The 15,228-nt window shown below is 56.2% G+C and overlaps 1 protein-coding gene across 1 annotated transcript; it reads right to left on the reverse strand.

Moving 5' to 3' along the window:
- Positions 1-1,529: 1,529 nt before the first annotated feature.
- LOC102458906 (uncharacterized) lies at positions 1,530-15,062 on the reverse strand. Its single transcript, XM_075907762.2, has 7 exons — positions 14,874-15,062; positions 12,200-12,813; positions 8,195-9,321; positions 7,849-7,975; positions 6,604-7,212; positions 5,227-5,384; positions 1,530-4,913 (listed from the first exon to the last, which is right to left on the reverse strand). The coding sequence occupies exons 2-7, from the start codon at positions 12,738-12,740 to the stop codon at positions 4,905-4,907; spliced, it is 2,571 nt and encodes an 856-aa protein (XP_075763877.1). The 5' UTR covers positions 12,741-12,813; positions 14,874-15,062; the 3' UTR covers positions 1,530-4,904.
- Between the last annotated feature and the right edge of the window lie 166 nt (positions 15,063-15,228).

Genomic DNA, 15,228 nt, shown 5'->3' on the forward strand with positions numbered 1-15,228 from the left:
AGTTGTTCGAATTAGGAGCTTTAATTTGAACTACCTAGTCAGTGCTGCGTGTAACCGCAGGCAGGTAGTTCGGACTAAGGGCATTTAAAAATGGCGCCCGCCCGGAAACATGAAAATGAAGCCCGGGATATTTAAATCCCGGGCTTCATTTGCAAGTTCGAATGCCTACATTAGCCACCCTAGTTTGAACTAGGATGGCAGTGTAGACATACCTATAGTTATCAAAGTTGTGGTTAGATAAGGCAGCATAATTAGCGATGTATAGGAGAAAGGTTGCTGAAAAGTAGACCTTTCTGCCAAATACATCTAACTTTCACGTCCGGCATCACACTCTTATATTGTGGCGTTTTGGCATGCTGTTGGGCCACATCAACCACTAGTGAGATCGGCTGTGGGTGGTTGAATAGGAACTCCAGATTCTTGAAGGGGACGAAGTACTTCTTTTCCGCCCTCCTGCAAGTCAGTGCAACCAATGCTGGTGTCTGCCAGATGACCTCAGCAGCCTCCAAGATGGCCTCATCAATAGGGAGGCCGGGGAGTAAGAATAGCACGGCAACCGTCTATGCAGTGAAGCATATGATCATCGCCTATAGTAACTGTCATCATGAGGATGGGACCTATGTGGTGAGTAAGGACTCCTCCGATAGTAATGATGTTTTGGACTATGGTAGCAGTAAACATGCTGTAGTGGAGACTGATATAATAGAGGCTAAGACGAAGGTCCAGGTGAAAATGTAGGAGATGGTGAAATGGGATTCCCCTGCCTTCCTGACTTGTCCAGAGCTTTTATCGGTGCCGGTGCCAGGGCATTTATTGGTGCTGGAGCCATCTGTGCCAGACTGACTTCATCCGGTGCTGGTGCTGGGGCATTTGTTGGTGCCAGCACAGTCAGTGCCAGATGTACCTCATTCGGTGCCGAGGGCTCAGGACCATGATGAGTTGGTGCCTGTTGGTTCGGTGTCACATGTGGCGCCAGCATTGGTGCCAAGGGCTCCGGTGCAGTGGGTGCCAGCAGCACCTGCGAGGCATGGGTGCCCTTGCCCGGCGCCGATGGTGGCTTCGTTGCCGAGAGTGCCTGTGCGGTGGCTGCCATTTTCTTAGTTTTCATGCCAGAAAGCGATACAGAGGACCATGGGGTAAGGCCTGAGGTTGCTGGTTTATCCCCTCTACTGACTCTGCTTGCTGGATCAGGCAGCAATGATCGAGCAGGGGACACCCTCCTCTTCTTGAGAGAGGTAGACTCGGGGGAGGAAGCCCTACACTTCTGGGCCATTTCTAGTTGGTGGCCTGACGATGGCATATCTGGCTTCAGTGCCTTATCAAAAAGTAACATTTTGAGGCTCATCTGTCTACCATGGTGAGCCCTGGCCATGAGCTTGGAGCAGTGAGTGCATTTTTGGGGAATATGTGCTTCCCCCAAACAGCATATACACACTGAATGGCCATCTGAGGTCAGCATCACCTGTCAGCAAAGGGCACATTTCTTAAAACCTGGTGATTCAGGCATCGTGCTTATCTGTATTGAACTATTTTCTTCTTTTTTTTTTTTTTTTTTTTTTGCTTCGGCACTGCGAACAGCAGCAAGCTGCGGACAGTTCAAACAACTTCTTCTGTCTTCCTCCTTCTTCCTTTTTTTTTTTTTTAAAGTAAAGTAGAACAACATATATTACAGTGAACTAACTTATTTACAACTAATTATTTACAGGGTAGATGAGGTACCTCTGTGAAGAGACATGGAGGAGAGGACGGTTGGGAGGAACTGGTGGGAGCCGGGCTCCATGCAACGATCAATGTGCGTGAACAGCGCGGGATGCTGATCGTGCATACATGGCCTGGCTGACAACAGCTATTGAAAGTCTCTGATCTGCGGCGCCGGGACAAGCCCAACACCAACAGTGGAGTACCCATGGGGACCACTCTAAGAACTTGGGATTTCAGTGGATGAGAAGCTACATATGAGTCAACAATGTGTCCTTGAAGCCAAGAAAGCAAATGGCATATTAGGGTACATGAGAAGGAGCACTGCCAGCAGATCTAGAGAAGTGATTATTCCCCATTTATTCGGCACTGGTGAGGCCACATCTGGAGTATTGCATCCAGTTCTGGGCTCACCACTATTGAAAAAAATGTGGACACATTGGGGAAAATCCAGCAGAGGGAACCAAAACGATTAGGGGGTTGGAACTCTTGGCTTACGAGGCGAGGCAGAGGGTTTGGGCTTATTTTGTGTACAGAAGAATGAGAGGGGAATTGATAGTAGTCTTCAACTACCTGAAGGAAGGTTCCAGAGGATGGACAGAGGCTGTTCTCAGTGGTAACAGACAGCAGAACAAGGAGCAATGGTCTCAAATTGCAATGGGGGAGGTCTAGGTTGGATATTAGGAAAAAAACATTTCCCTAGGAGGGTGGGGAAGCACTGGGAGGGGCTCCCAAGGAAGGGGGTGGAATCTCCGTCCTTAGAGGTTTTTAAGTCCCGGCTTGACAAAGCCCTGGATGGGATAATTTAGTTGGGGCTGGTCCTGCTTTCAGCAGGGGGTTGGATTCAATGACTCCTGAGGTCTCTGCCAGCCCTACGATTCTAGTCTATGAGTGGGGCGGAAGCTATGACCTAGACCTTTCATGGACTTGTTTCATTGTTACTAACAATGTGTGCACAGGCTGAGACACATTGGCCCAACCATTGGGGCTTGGGAAAGATGACAAAATCAAAGTTGTGTGGACAAAGGCTCATCAGGTTTTTGCTAAAGGAAGTTTTGTCTGAAAAACCTGTTCTGGAGAAGCCAGATTTTGACAAAACACAAACTCCACAGAGCTGCACCAGTCAGTAGTTCAGTGCAGGCTGGGGGAAGAGAGTATCCTCTTGCATTCCTGAACAAAAAATTCCATTCAGGAAATGTCAATTCCTCTCTCACATAAAAGGAAGTTACATTATTATATAGGCAATAAACCAACTCAGAAACACAGACCTCTAGGGTCTCACTGACCAGTCTCCACTGCTGTGGTTACACAGAACCACAGGCACCAGCTCCAAATCACTGTGGTGAAGGACACTTCTTTATGAAAGGGAGAGAATATAGCCACAGCTGCCTGCCTGAAGCCAGGGTTCTGACCTGTAGCCTCCTGTTCAAGCAGCAGCTGATGGTCCTCCGGCACAGTCAGTACAGAAACGTGTGAGCCTGAGACCCTTTCTTGCACAGGGCAAGGCTCCCCAACACTCATTGCAGCATATTTAGCCAAACTAGGTCCTGTTAGAAACCAGCAACACTGGTCCCAACTACCTTTATGTGGTGGATGGTAGAGGTGTGGGTCCTGACACGTCTGCTCTGAAGACTGTGGAGACATACAATAGCCTTAGTTTGGCCTGGTTACCTGTGTCTCCAGAGCAAGATTACACTAGATAGATGCAAATGTATTGCCATTGTAAGGTAGACAAAGTATTTAAGGCAACTGGAGAAGCAAAGTGACCTGAGATGGAGGGAGGCAGCATGGTGCTGCACACAAACAGGACAGAAAGTCTTTATGTGGGGCCAGATATCAATGGGAAACATTTCAAGGGCTCAATGGCCTATAGAAGGGAGGGGGAGAGCCCTCTGCTATCCCCCACTAAGGGGGCACAGGACAGTGCCCTTGGGTTTGAAGGCAGCAGAGCTGGCTTCCAAAAAGTGGTTTATGGAAGGATCCATGTTACTAGAATTAAGTTTCAGGTCCTAGAAAGCAGATTCTTTTATTGTGTTTGTAACCCTTTCCTCTCTTACTCCTGCCACGCGTAACTTCCACTTGAGCTCTTCATTATCCAACTCCGTGTTGGTACAAAACCATCTCATTGCTTCACATTCGAGGGCAGAGTTAACAGGATCTGCCTCTATGGAGGGGGCACCTGTAAATGGCCAGCCAGAGGGACTGGACCCAACAGAGACAAGGCTCTGGGAGTTTGGGGTGCAAGCAAAGTTTAAACTAACAGAGTCTCAAGGCAATTGCTGGCGAGGCGCTCACACAAGGAAGGGTAGGGAGCTGCCAAGTACCTGAAGCTCCAGCAAAGAGGGTTCAAAGGACTTAAGGGTCTGCATTCCTGAGGAGAGAAGCACAGCCCTTCAGCCCAAACCCCTGTTCTGAACCTGCAGCATTCTGAGCCCTGCCCAGCAGGGGTGGCTAGAGGCGGGAATGGGATGGGCTCCTCTGGCCAGAGAAGCATGAAGACCTGTAGGGGCTGCCCTGAGGGTTCTGACACAGAGCCTGGGGTGCCTGCTGCCTCCTTCTAAGCTCCCAGGCTGATGGATCCCTCGGAATGAACATCAGGCTGCTGTGTGTTGGCAGCATCCCATTGGCCCGGGATTCACCCTGAGCATCTCTGCCCAGCATAGCAATGGCTTCGATCAGAGGAAAATGACAGCTCAGTCCCCAGCAATCCCTCTGAGAACACAGGCTGCTGCTGGGCCAGTGGGGCAGAGCAAAACTGTCTGTCTGTTCCAGAGCCACAGCCACGGCCATCTCTACCTGCGCTCTGCCTCCACAGGGCCCAGGGCTCTGCACACTGCTCTATTGAGACCAACCTGAGAAGTGAAGGGGAACAGAGGCTCTGGGGACGTTGTATCAAAAAGCTAGTGGAGTAGGAAAGGCTCCCTGGAAAGTCCAGTGAGGAGACACCAGCTGCCAGGGCTCAGCACAAGCCCTGCTGGATCTGGCTCCCAGCACCCCGAGACAGCTGGCCCTGCACCCCATAGGTCCTGTCCAAGGCCTCCCTGCTGCAGGCGCTGTCGCACGCGTGGAGCTCGATGCCAGCGGCTTTGGGCTGAAGCGAGTGGCAGTTCGTCGCCTTCTGCCTGGCACAGCCCACGCTGCTGCTGAACGTCCAGCGGGCTCCTGGGCGGTGGGCCACAGCCAGCTGCTCACCAGGCACTTGGGCTTCAGGAGAGCTGCGAGGAGGGACAGAGTGAGAACAGGAGCCATCCGGCCCAGCCCATCAGCCCTGCGCTGGACACTGGGGTTAGGTAAGGAGCGCGGCTGCGCTCATTGTGCTCAGAGCACCGCATCCACTGGGAGGCGGGCGCAAGAAACTGACTCAGCTGGGACCAGCAGGAAGCCACACGGGGTGGAGAAGGGGAACTTCCCACAGTGGTGCCCTCTCCCAGGCTGAGCTCTGGTGGGCCCATACAGCCCGACCCAAGGCAGCCGTTGGTCCGGCTGGGCTGGACCACAGAGCAGCCGTGGATCGGGTCGTGCACTTACATGTTTTTGTCGGGACATGGCCACCTCGGGGCTCTCGGCCACAGCCCAGGGGGGTTTGGTTGTCATCGCCTTGCTGTCATTCAGGATGCGTGAGATGGTATCTAGGGCCTCGGCTAGGCCCTGCAGGTGGATGCCAGTCAGCCCATACAGGGTGGAAGCTGTGGGACAAACACTCTGTATGTATCTCACCCCGTGGCTGAGAACAGCTCCCAGCCTACCCCGCACAGCCTCTGGGACGAGTCTGCTGCTGCTGCCTGCTGACAGAAACCAGCCCTTCCCCCACCTAGCCCCTGGGATGACAGCTAGAGATGTTAACAAGTAGGTAACTGTGTAACCGCTAAAAAACTTAGAAATTACACACAGCAGGCTCTGAGGCTCCTGGCCCCACTTCTGGGGAGCCTGTAGTGTGGGGCAGCAGCCAGCTCCCCGGGAGCAGGGCGGGGAGCAGGGCTGGGAGCCAGCACGTAACCATTGTGGGGATAAGCTTTTCCTTATCCCTCAACTGTTTGAACCAGGGGTGGGCAAAGGGCCTTCCGCGGGCCGGATTCAGCCCACCGAGCCGGTGGATCCGGCCCTCGGCCGCCCTACCACTCCCCCCTCCCCATGCTAATCAGGGCCTGGGAGCAGGGAGCACACAAAGTCTCTCATGCCCTTTCCCCGCCCTGCCAGGGGCACGCAGCGGCAAGAGACACACGCCGGCTGTTTTAAGCCGGCGCGTCTCTCTACCTGTCGCACGCTCTTGCGGGGGCGAGGAGACTTTGCGCATTCCCCTGTCCCCAGGCCCTGATTGGCTTGGGGCCCACAGAGCGCGTGAGGTCTCCTCCCACTAGGCACCTGGAGGGATGGGGAAGACTTCTCGCGCTCACCCACCCCAGGCATATTAGGGTGGGGTGGGAACACAAGAAGGCCCTCCCCTTCCGGGGTGGCCCGGGACCACTTCAGAAATTTCTGAAATGGCCCCCTTTTTAAAAGTATTGCCCACCCGTGGTTTAAACCATTACACTATTACAACCCTAGTAACAGCCTTCTACTGCCCCCTGCTGACGGGAACCAGCCCTTCCTCCCACCCTGCCCTGGGATACCAGCTTGCTGCTGCTGCTGCTCCCAAAGGCAATCAACCGCGCCACTGCCGGACCGCTAATACGGCCTGCTGATGGAGCTACTCCACTGGGGCACCCATTGGCTCAGGTGCAGGGTGCACGGAGGGTGCAGGCTCTTTCTTCTCCTGGCCACAGGAGCCTGACAGTGTTTGGTACCCTATCGGGCCAGCCGCAAATGCGCAACAATGAGGCCAAGGGCAGTTTTGGACGCATGGGTCAAGCACCTACCGCTTCCCGCAGCTGGACAACAGTGTCAGCAGCGCCAGCCAGCACCTACCTTGGGTGATTCTCAGCTCCTCCCGTGCAGCATCCAGCTCAGCCCGCAGAACCGTGCAGCCCAGGCAGCGGGGCCGTGCCCCCGGGCAGGCTCTTTCTGCACTGCCCTCTCCGTCCCACGGGGAGTCCAGTGACGTCTCCAGGGCATCCCCGAGCAAGGGGCCGTCCAGCTCTGGGGACACGTGGCCAGCACTCCTGCTGCAGGCCCTGTCCCCCTTGGTGCTGCTGTGCTCTGGCCGCATGAGGCTAACAGGTGTCTGCTGCTCACACGGGGCACATGGCGCAGGCAGCTGAGACACCCCATTCTGAGCCTCCTGGTTGCTGCTGCCCCCTTGTGTGGTGGCCCTACCCTGTGGCACACTGTCTGTCCCCACGTGTCCTCCTCGGACATCATCACATGGCTCACTCGCCTTCCCAGCTGCTGGACGCGGCACCAGGACAGCGTTCTTCTCTGCTTGCCGCAGGGGCCCGCCGCTCTGCAGAGGCTCTAAGCCATTCTCCACTGGCCGTCCCTGCATGGGGCCTGCTCTGTCACACAGGGGCTGGGGGACAACTGGCTCAGTCACCCCCAGGCTCGGTCTCTGTGCCAGCGGGGCACACGGCATGACACCTGGGAGAATAAATCACCAAGAGTTACCGCTCTGGAGAGCCAGGGCTCGGAGTGGGGCCAAGGGGCAGAGCCGGGTCCATCCCTGCTGTGCCCGGGCTCCCTGGCACCTTGCGCCAGTCACCAAGGGTCTCTGGCCCCAGCTCTGTAACAGGGATGAGAGCATGGCCCTGCCTCACATGCAGGTGAGCGGAAGGACCCACAGCAAAGTTGCTCTTGCTATTCCCCACGTTATGAAAGCACAAGACCGCTGAGCTCTAGCCTGGCACCTCCTGTGGCAGGGCACATGACAGGGACACTCCTTCCCTACCTGGAGGTCTCCATAGTGCACTCAGCCTCATGGGTTGCACAGTGGGGAACAGCCGGAGACATACATCACTGCTCTTGGCCCTGCCTGTGCTCCGGGACCATCAGCCGCAGCGCGGCAACACACACTGCTGGCTGTCCCGGGGCAGAGGAGCATGTTGGCTGCTGTGGGCACACCCAGCTGGTGTGCGGGGGACTTAAGGGAACTCCTGCTAGTCCCCCTCCGTGGCCCACTCCTGCTGAGCCCCCAGAAACCAGCCCTGCGCTGGAGTCCCACCCTTCCCGACCAGTCAGAGGCAGCTGGCTCCAATGCTGGGGAAAAGGAGCCCTCACCCAACAAGCCGCCGCGCCAGCCATTCTCCTGTACGCTGGCCCCCTGGCATGCCCTCTGCTGCTCCACCAGCAGGGCCCGCTGTGCAGCACCGGCATCACGGGCTCCTTCCTGGACTGGCCCCTGCACCTGAAACAACAAGTGTCCTTCCTCAGTGCTCGCTGGCCCAGGCCCCGTGCCCGGTACAACACGGCCCCATACTATGGAGCCAAAAAACATCCCCTGCCCCATGGACCAAGCACCGGGTGGGCAGCAAGACTGGTGCCACTTCCCCCCCCCCCAAACACACACACACAAACCACTCTGCTCCATGCTCCCCCGGGGTGATGCAGGAACCCGCGGGCTCACCTGGGGCTGCTGCCATCCTGGCTTGTGGGGGACAAGCTGGAAACTCTCAGCCAGGGCCACGGCTTCCTGGCCGCTCTCCGGGCCACGCTCCCGCACCCAGCTCTGCATTTCCTCAGGCAGGAGGCTCAGGAACTGCTCAAGAACCAGCAGCTCCAGCATCTGCTCCTTGGTACGGGTCTCTGGCTGCAGCCAGCGATGGGAAAGTTCCTGCAGGCGGCCGTAAACCTCCCGGGGCCCCTGGGCCTCCTGGTAGCGGAAGCCCCGGAAGCGCTGGCGCTGCATCTCCGTGTCGTAGCAGCGCAGGCTGGCCCCCCTCGCCTTAGCACCGTCACCGGCCTCGCTGACATCCAGGCTGGCCGGGGCTTGTTGGGTTTCCCTGGTGAGTGGGGGGAGGAGTCGGGCTTCCCCCGGCCCGCTGGGCCCCTGGCAGGTGTCGGTCACTTGTCTGGAGGAAGAGAGATTGGGTTCTGTCTCACCCACCTCCCCATCTCCACGTGAGGCCAGAGGGGCTGAGAGGCCCGGCAGCCCCTCCCGACACCGCTCCCCCCAAGGCTGCTGCCCATTCAGTGGCTGCTGTGGCACCAGCCAGCGCAGGATCTCATCTGCCGTCCAATACTGGACAGCTTGGGGCGCTTTCCCAGATCGCTCCAGGGCCCCTGCAGCGGCAGGGACAGCCGCCTCCTGCCCTTTGGCCTGCGCTTGCACCGCCTGCTCCGGCACAGTGTGGAGATGGAGCCCCGCTTTGGCCCTCTCCTGTGTCACCAACTCTGGTTCCTGCACGGGTGGGGCAGGCTGGGCCAGGGCTGACACCATCTCCAGCTGCTTCTGGAAAAGCTTCTCCAGGAGCTGGGCCTGGAACTCCCGGTCCTCCCGCCGCATCTCCCGGTCGTGCTGGATGAACTCGGCCAGGCTCTGCCTCTCCTCTGCCCGCCAGGTCCCACCTCGCCGTGCCCTCTTCAACTCCAGCTGGCTGCGTCCGTGCTTCTGGCTGGGGCCCCGTGGTGTTTCCAGCGGTCCCTCCTCCCTTGCCTTGCGCTTCCTGGCCCGGAGGTGCACAAGCCGGTCCAGCGCTGAGACCAGCTTCCGGGAGGCCGATTGGGGCTCTGCCGATGCAGATGGGGAAGGGCCTGGAGAGAACGACAGTGGAGAGTGAGGGCCTGCCGCACGCCTGGCTGGCCACAAGCCCTGCTCTACCGGTATGGCCCAACCCTGCACTTTCCTTTGCTGTACAGGCAGCAAGGGAGTCAGGTTCCTGCTTGCAGTCAGGCTCGGGCTCCGACAGGAATGGTGCCTGGAAAGAGGGGCACAGTGCCACTCTCAGATGAAACTTGTGGTTCCCAGTCTTGGCCCTCCTCTGCTGCACCACGGGGATCCTCGGCGGCACCCATCTCCCAGCATGCCTCTGGGAATCCCTGCTGAACCTCAAACACATACAAGAGACTCTGGGCCACCTTCCCCTTGCTCATGTGTCCTTTCCCATCCCCGACTGGTCACACCCAATCTTGACTCAGTGGAAGATGGCCAAGCCAGCTCTACCAACCTGAGAAGGGGGCAGTAGTGCGAGGTGGCAGGCATGAGCCAATACGCACGGGGAGATGGCTTAAGAGGTGCTGCCTCTGGATCAGAGGCAGCGGCACGGAGCAGCAGCCAGCTCCCTGAGAGCAGGGTGGCAGCTCCACAGTGCATACTGCCTCCTGCCCTGCTGCCCCTGTATCTGCATATGATACAGCGGCAACAGCGTGGGGCAGCAGCCCATGGTCACCAGGAGCCAGCTTAAAAGCCAATTACACACCTTTTAACATCCCTAGTAGGGAGAGGGGCTTGCACAGACCAGCCAAGTGACGTCCATCACCAGGGGTGTGAGCCAGCGGCCAGAGAACAGTTGTGGTAGTTGATCAGATGGCCTGGGGCTGCCAGCAGTAGGGGACTAGGTCCATCCTGGAGGAGGATGTGGCCCCAGTGCTCTTGGGCTTTTAGACAGCCTCAAGAAAGTTAGGCTACGCGATGGGGTGCTGCATGGGGATCGCGGGGCCCAAATGGCCACTTGCTCCTGCGCGGCGGCCTGGCTGAGCAACGCAGAAGTCAGCTGAGAGCCACGGTGGGAGGCAACAGCACCGCCCAGAGGGAACAGACAGTGTTTCAGTGTCACAGAGTCACAAACAGTGGGCTACTATTATTTACTCATTCCCACAATATAAGAACTAGGGGTCTCCAAATAAAATTAATAGGCAGCAGGTTTAAAACAAACAAAAGGAAGTTTTTCTTCACTCAGAGGACAGTCAACCTGTGGAACTCTTTGCCAGGGGATGTGGTGAAAACTAGAACTTTAACAGGGTTCAAAAAAGAGCTAGGATGTGTAGCAGTGTCCCTAGCCTCTTTTTGTCTGGAAATGGGTGACAGGAAAGTAATCTTCATGTGATCCCCTTTTGTGTCCCCTTCCTCTCGGGCATCTGGTATTGGCCACTATCAGCAGACAGGACACTCGACTAGATGGACCTTTGTTCTGACCCAGTGTGGCCATCCGTGGTCACCAACCAGTAGATTGGGATCTACCAGTAGATCTTGGAGACTCTGACAGGGGATCCTGACTGGTTTGGTCAGCAAACTATCAAGCATTGGCACTTCAGTTGCCCCTCTACCCACTGTCCTGGTGCTCCTGCCCTCTGCCTTGGAGCTTCCCCTTGGGAGCCTCCTGCCTGCTGTGCAAAGGTGTGGGAGGGAGAGGGGGAGTGCTGATGTCAGGGTACTCCACCGCTACACAGAGAGAAGAGGATGGAGGGAGGTTGGCAATGCAAATCTCTGTCATTCTCACAAACACACACTGTCCTTCCCTCATCCCCTGACCCAACACACACATGGGGGGTTGTCACTACTTTTACTGCTTGCAAAGTGGATTATTTTTACTTTTTGACAGGTCTGTGCATTTCATAGCTTTCATTTCTCTCTTATGCTTAAATTTAATTGAGTGGTGAGTTCTAAACTGCCAAATCTATCATTATCCCTATGGCAATTGTGCACCTGGAGGTGGCTGGCATGTCCCTGCTACCCCTGACAGGGTCAGAGCAGGAGGTCTTCACACGCTGTCCTTGCCTGCAGCCACCACTCCTGCAGCTCCCACTGATCAGTTAATGGGGAACTGTAGCCAATAGAAGCTAGTGGGGTTGATGCCTGTAGATGAGAGGCAGCACATGGTGCCATGGAACCACTACTGTACAAGCCAGCTGCTTTCAGGGGTAGTGCAGGGTCAGGGCAGGAGTAAGACTGCCTTAGTTCTGCTGCTTCATCCCTGGAGCAGCTGTCTCAAGCCCACAACCCTGCCCTTCTCAGGCAAATGCCTGATCCCCTAGTCCATTCAAGGACCCACCTCACCTACCTACCTTCAGAGGGTCCTTTATCCTGCTTCCTTAATGTGGAAGCCAGGTCCATACCTGGAGCACCCCTTGTGAGCTGCCCATCTGCTGCCTGGGTGGGTGGAGGGGGGTGGGATCAAGCTCCAGAGACTGATGCCCTATCCCTGAGTTCACTGGAGATCCCACCCCACCTCCCTGCCTTCAGCAGGTCAGTTATCCTGCTTTCCAAATGCGGGAGCCAGGTCCACCCCTGGGGCAGCCTGTGTTGGCTGTCCAGCTGCTCTTAGGGTGGGCGGAGGGACTCGAGCCCCCAACCCTGTCCTATCCCCTAGGCCACTCCAGAACGCACTCCACCTCCCTACCTTCAGGGCATCCCCACCCACACTCCAAACCCCTTGACCCAAGACCAGAACCTGCACCCTAACCCCCTACCCCAGCCTAGTGAAAGTGAATGAGATTCGGGAAGGAAAGGGGATGGAGTGAGCAGGGTGAAGCTTCAGAGAAGGGGTGCAGTATGGACAGGGACTCAAAGAAGAGTGGAAAGGAAACTGGGCAAGGGTATTTGGGTTTGAGGTAGATGTTACATTGCACTTAAATTGAAAAAGTCATCTTGTGGTTAAAGAGATTGGATTTCACTGTTCTAAGGGTGCCTTACCGAGCTCAGGGGGCAGCTTATCCGTGGATGCCCCCTCCTCCTTCACCTTCACAGCCTGCACCTCGCCTAGCACATAGCCCAGCTGCTCACATCTCCAGCTCTCAGTGGCCTCGGGCCCCCAGTGACCATAGGCTGCTGCCCCCCAGCTCTCTGGGACAGTCATGCCCTCCTGCTCGTACATGGTGCCAGGTCCTTCACCACTCTCTGCCAGGAGGTGGGAGCGGGTGCTGACACAGTGCTGCATGATCTGGTCCATCTCCTCATAGAAGGGGCAGCGCATGGGCGGCCTCCCAGCCGCATTGTTCTCCTTGGCTTTACGATACGCCACCTTCAGAGCTTTCATCTTCTCCCGGCACTGGTCCCCCGTGCGGTAGATGCCCAGCTTGGACAGGCGCTGGGAGATGCCATCATAGACAGTCCTGTTCCTGCCATGGGAGCCCAGGTCATGCACAGCAGCTGCCTCAGCCCAGTAGGAGATGAGCACCATGACATGGTCAGCCGGCCAGCTGGCTGCCCGCTCTGGGGGCCGGTCCCGATGCATTGCAACAGATGGGAAGAGAATCACTCAGCAGGTAGGACCACAGGGAGCTGGCTGTTTTGGAAATAGCTTGCACCTGGTTGGGGTAAGAGACTCTGTGCTAGTAACACGCACACCAGGGCTGTGTCTACATTGGCACCCTTTTCCGGAAAAGGGATGCTAATGAGACAAGTCGGAATTGCAAATGTCACAGGGGATTTAAATATCCCCCGCGGCATTTGCATGAACATGGCTGCCAGCTCGGGGCTTTGCCGGAGAAAAGCGCCAGTCTAGATGGGATCTTTTGGAAAATAAAGCCTTTTCCGGAAGATCCCTTTTTCCTCTTAAAATCAGGAATAAGGGATCTTCCGGAAAAGGCTTTATTTTCCGAAAGATCCCGTCTAGACTGGCGCTTTTCTCCGGCAAAGCCCCGAGCCAGAAAAAAGCGATAGCCATGTTCATGCAAATGCCGCGGGGGATATTTAAATCCCCCGCGGCATTTGCAAATTCCAACTTCTCATTAGCATCCCTTTTCCGGAAAAGGGATCCGAATGTAGACACAGCCCAGGTGAACAAAGTGGGAGGAGGGGGATTTACTGGTAACACATACGCCTAAGAGGAAAAGAGAATATGTGCTGGTAAGGCACACACCTAAGGACAGGTGGTGGTGGAGTGAAGATACACTCAGTTAAGGTGTATGCCCAGGGTGGGAGGCATACGTACAGGTAAGCAGGCCGGGGAGAGTTGCATGCAGGTAAGGCGCAGGCCTGGGTGGCACTATGCGGAGGGGCAGGGAGAATGCTGCCCAATTCCCTGCCCCGCCCCCCCCCCAACTTAGCTCTCTGCCCACACCATATCCTTCTCCACCTGCTTGACCACCCACTTTCATAGCCAGCTCCTTACTCAACAGCCAGAGTTCCCTGTAAACTGTGCACTTTGATGGCCAGCCAGGAGAGATTCAAATGCCATTCAGTTGATTAGCAGAACGCCTACAGCTGCAAACATGTGGTGCACATCAGCATATGTCTGGGTGCACAAAACAAAATGTATTCTGCACATCAGCAGAAAATCCCACCTCTTGGCTTATTACCAGATAACCCAGCTCCCTGTCCCCATACATATTCCATTATCCAGTTTCCTGTCCACCCTTCCCCCCCCCCCCAGATAAGACAGGCCCTTTTCGTCAGTGTTCCCTCCATGTAAAGAATAATATGTTTTCTGTGCACCACCAACAGGAACAAAACTTAGCTGTGGGAACTCTGCTAATCAGCTGGGCGGCACTGGAATCTCTCCTGAGCATAAAGTGAACACTGTTCACTACCCGTCCACTCTAGGGATGTTTAACATCGGTTAATTGAATAGTCGATTAACCTCATGAATTCTTATCAGTTAATCGACTATTCTATAGTCCTAGGGGGTGGGGCTGGCAGCCAATGCACTCCAGCACCACTCCTGGGGAGCACCCTGACATCCCGTGCTGCCTTTCTATCAGAGGCAGCAGCATGGAGTGCCAGGAGGGAGCTGTTCTGCAAGGGGAGCCAGCTTATAAATCAGCTCCCCTCCTGGACTGGCTGCCTGCCACCCCATGCAGCTGCTTCTGACACAGAGGCAGCAGCCCCTACCTGGGGGTGGAGGGTCTGAGCCCTAGGACCCAGCGCGAGCCAGAACTGAGATGGGCTGCCTGCTCACCAGGCTCTTAATACATTTTAAATACAGAGCCGCAGTGGGGGTAGGTCTCAGACGGGGTACAAGCTGGGACTGAGCCGGGCTGCTGGCCAGCCTGCTAAAAAATTTACTCAGGGGTGGGGACCGGGGGAAATGTGTGTAGTTTATAGCATTAATCTATAAGCTTTTGTTTATCAGTTAACAGACTATACTATTACATCCCTAATCCACTCAGTACCCAGCTCCGTGCCCAATAACCCTGTTCCCTGGCCTTCTCCCCTCTGACACAGCGCCCTGACCCCCCTCCTGGCCTGCTACCACATACTCCAGCTCCCTGGCCCACAGCCCAGCTCCATTAGCCAGACCTTATGCCCCACAGCCCAGCTCCTTGGCCCACAGTGCAGTCCCCTACCCTCATGCCCCACAATTCAGCCCCCATGCCCATGTGCCACAACCCAGCCTCCCCTGTGCCCGTGCCTCACCCACGGGTACCTGGAGGACGCCAGGCGGTGACGTGGGGGGGAGGGGGAAATCCCCAGTCACCAGGCGCAAGGATCAAGCCAAGGCAGCAGAGGGCCCGATTCGCCGCTTATTGGTTGCTGCTGGAAAAGAGGGGGCGGGCAATGTAAAGGTATGACAGAAGAGGCTTGTCCAATCGCTGCGCACAGAGGCCGCACTGACAGGCCTATTCACCAAACGCTGATCGAATAAACCCTGGTGACTATTCCAAGGGCCAGCCTATCCCTGCTGCTCCTCACTCAGGGTATCAGCCTATCCCTGCAACTTGGCTTGGAATGACAGTTGCCCAGATCGTTCGCTACGCCCCTCCTCATGACTGGCGGCCAGG

The sequence above is a fragment of the Pelodiscus sinensis genome, chromosome 22 (genome assembly GCF_052426305.1).
Source record: "Pelodiscus sinensis isolate ZL-2025 chromosome 22, ASM5242630v1, whole genome shotgun sequence".
In the NCBI taxonomy this organism is placed as follows: domain Eukaryota; kingdom Metazoa; phylum Chordata; order Testudines; family Trionychidae; genus Pelodiscus; species Pelodiscus sinensis.

Bases quoted from the DNA above. Each gene is read 5' to 3' on its own strand.
- LOC102458906 (XM_075907762.2), bottom strand. From the start codon at position 12,740: ATGCATCGGGACCGGCCCCCAGAGCGGGCAGCCAGCTGGCCGGCTGAC. The intron at 9,322-12,199 runs GTAAGGCACCCT...CGTTCTCTCCAG, and splicing joins TAAGCTGCCCCCTGAGCTCG to GCCCTTCCCCATCTGCATCG. The intron at 7,213-7,848 runs GTGAGGGCTCCT...TTATTCTCCCAG, and splicing joins CTGGCGCGGCGGCTTGTTGG to GTGTCATGCCGTGTGCCCCG.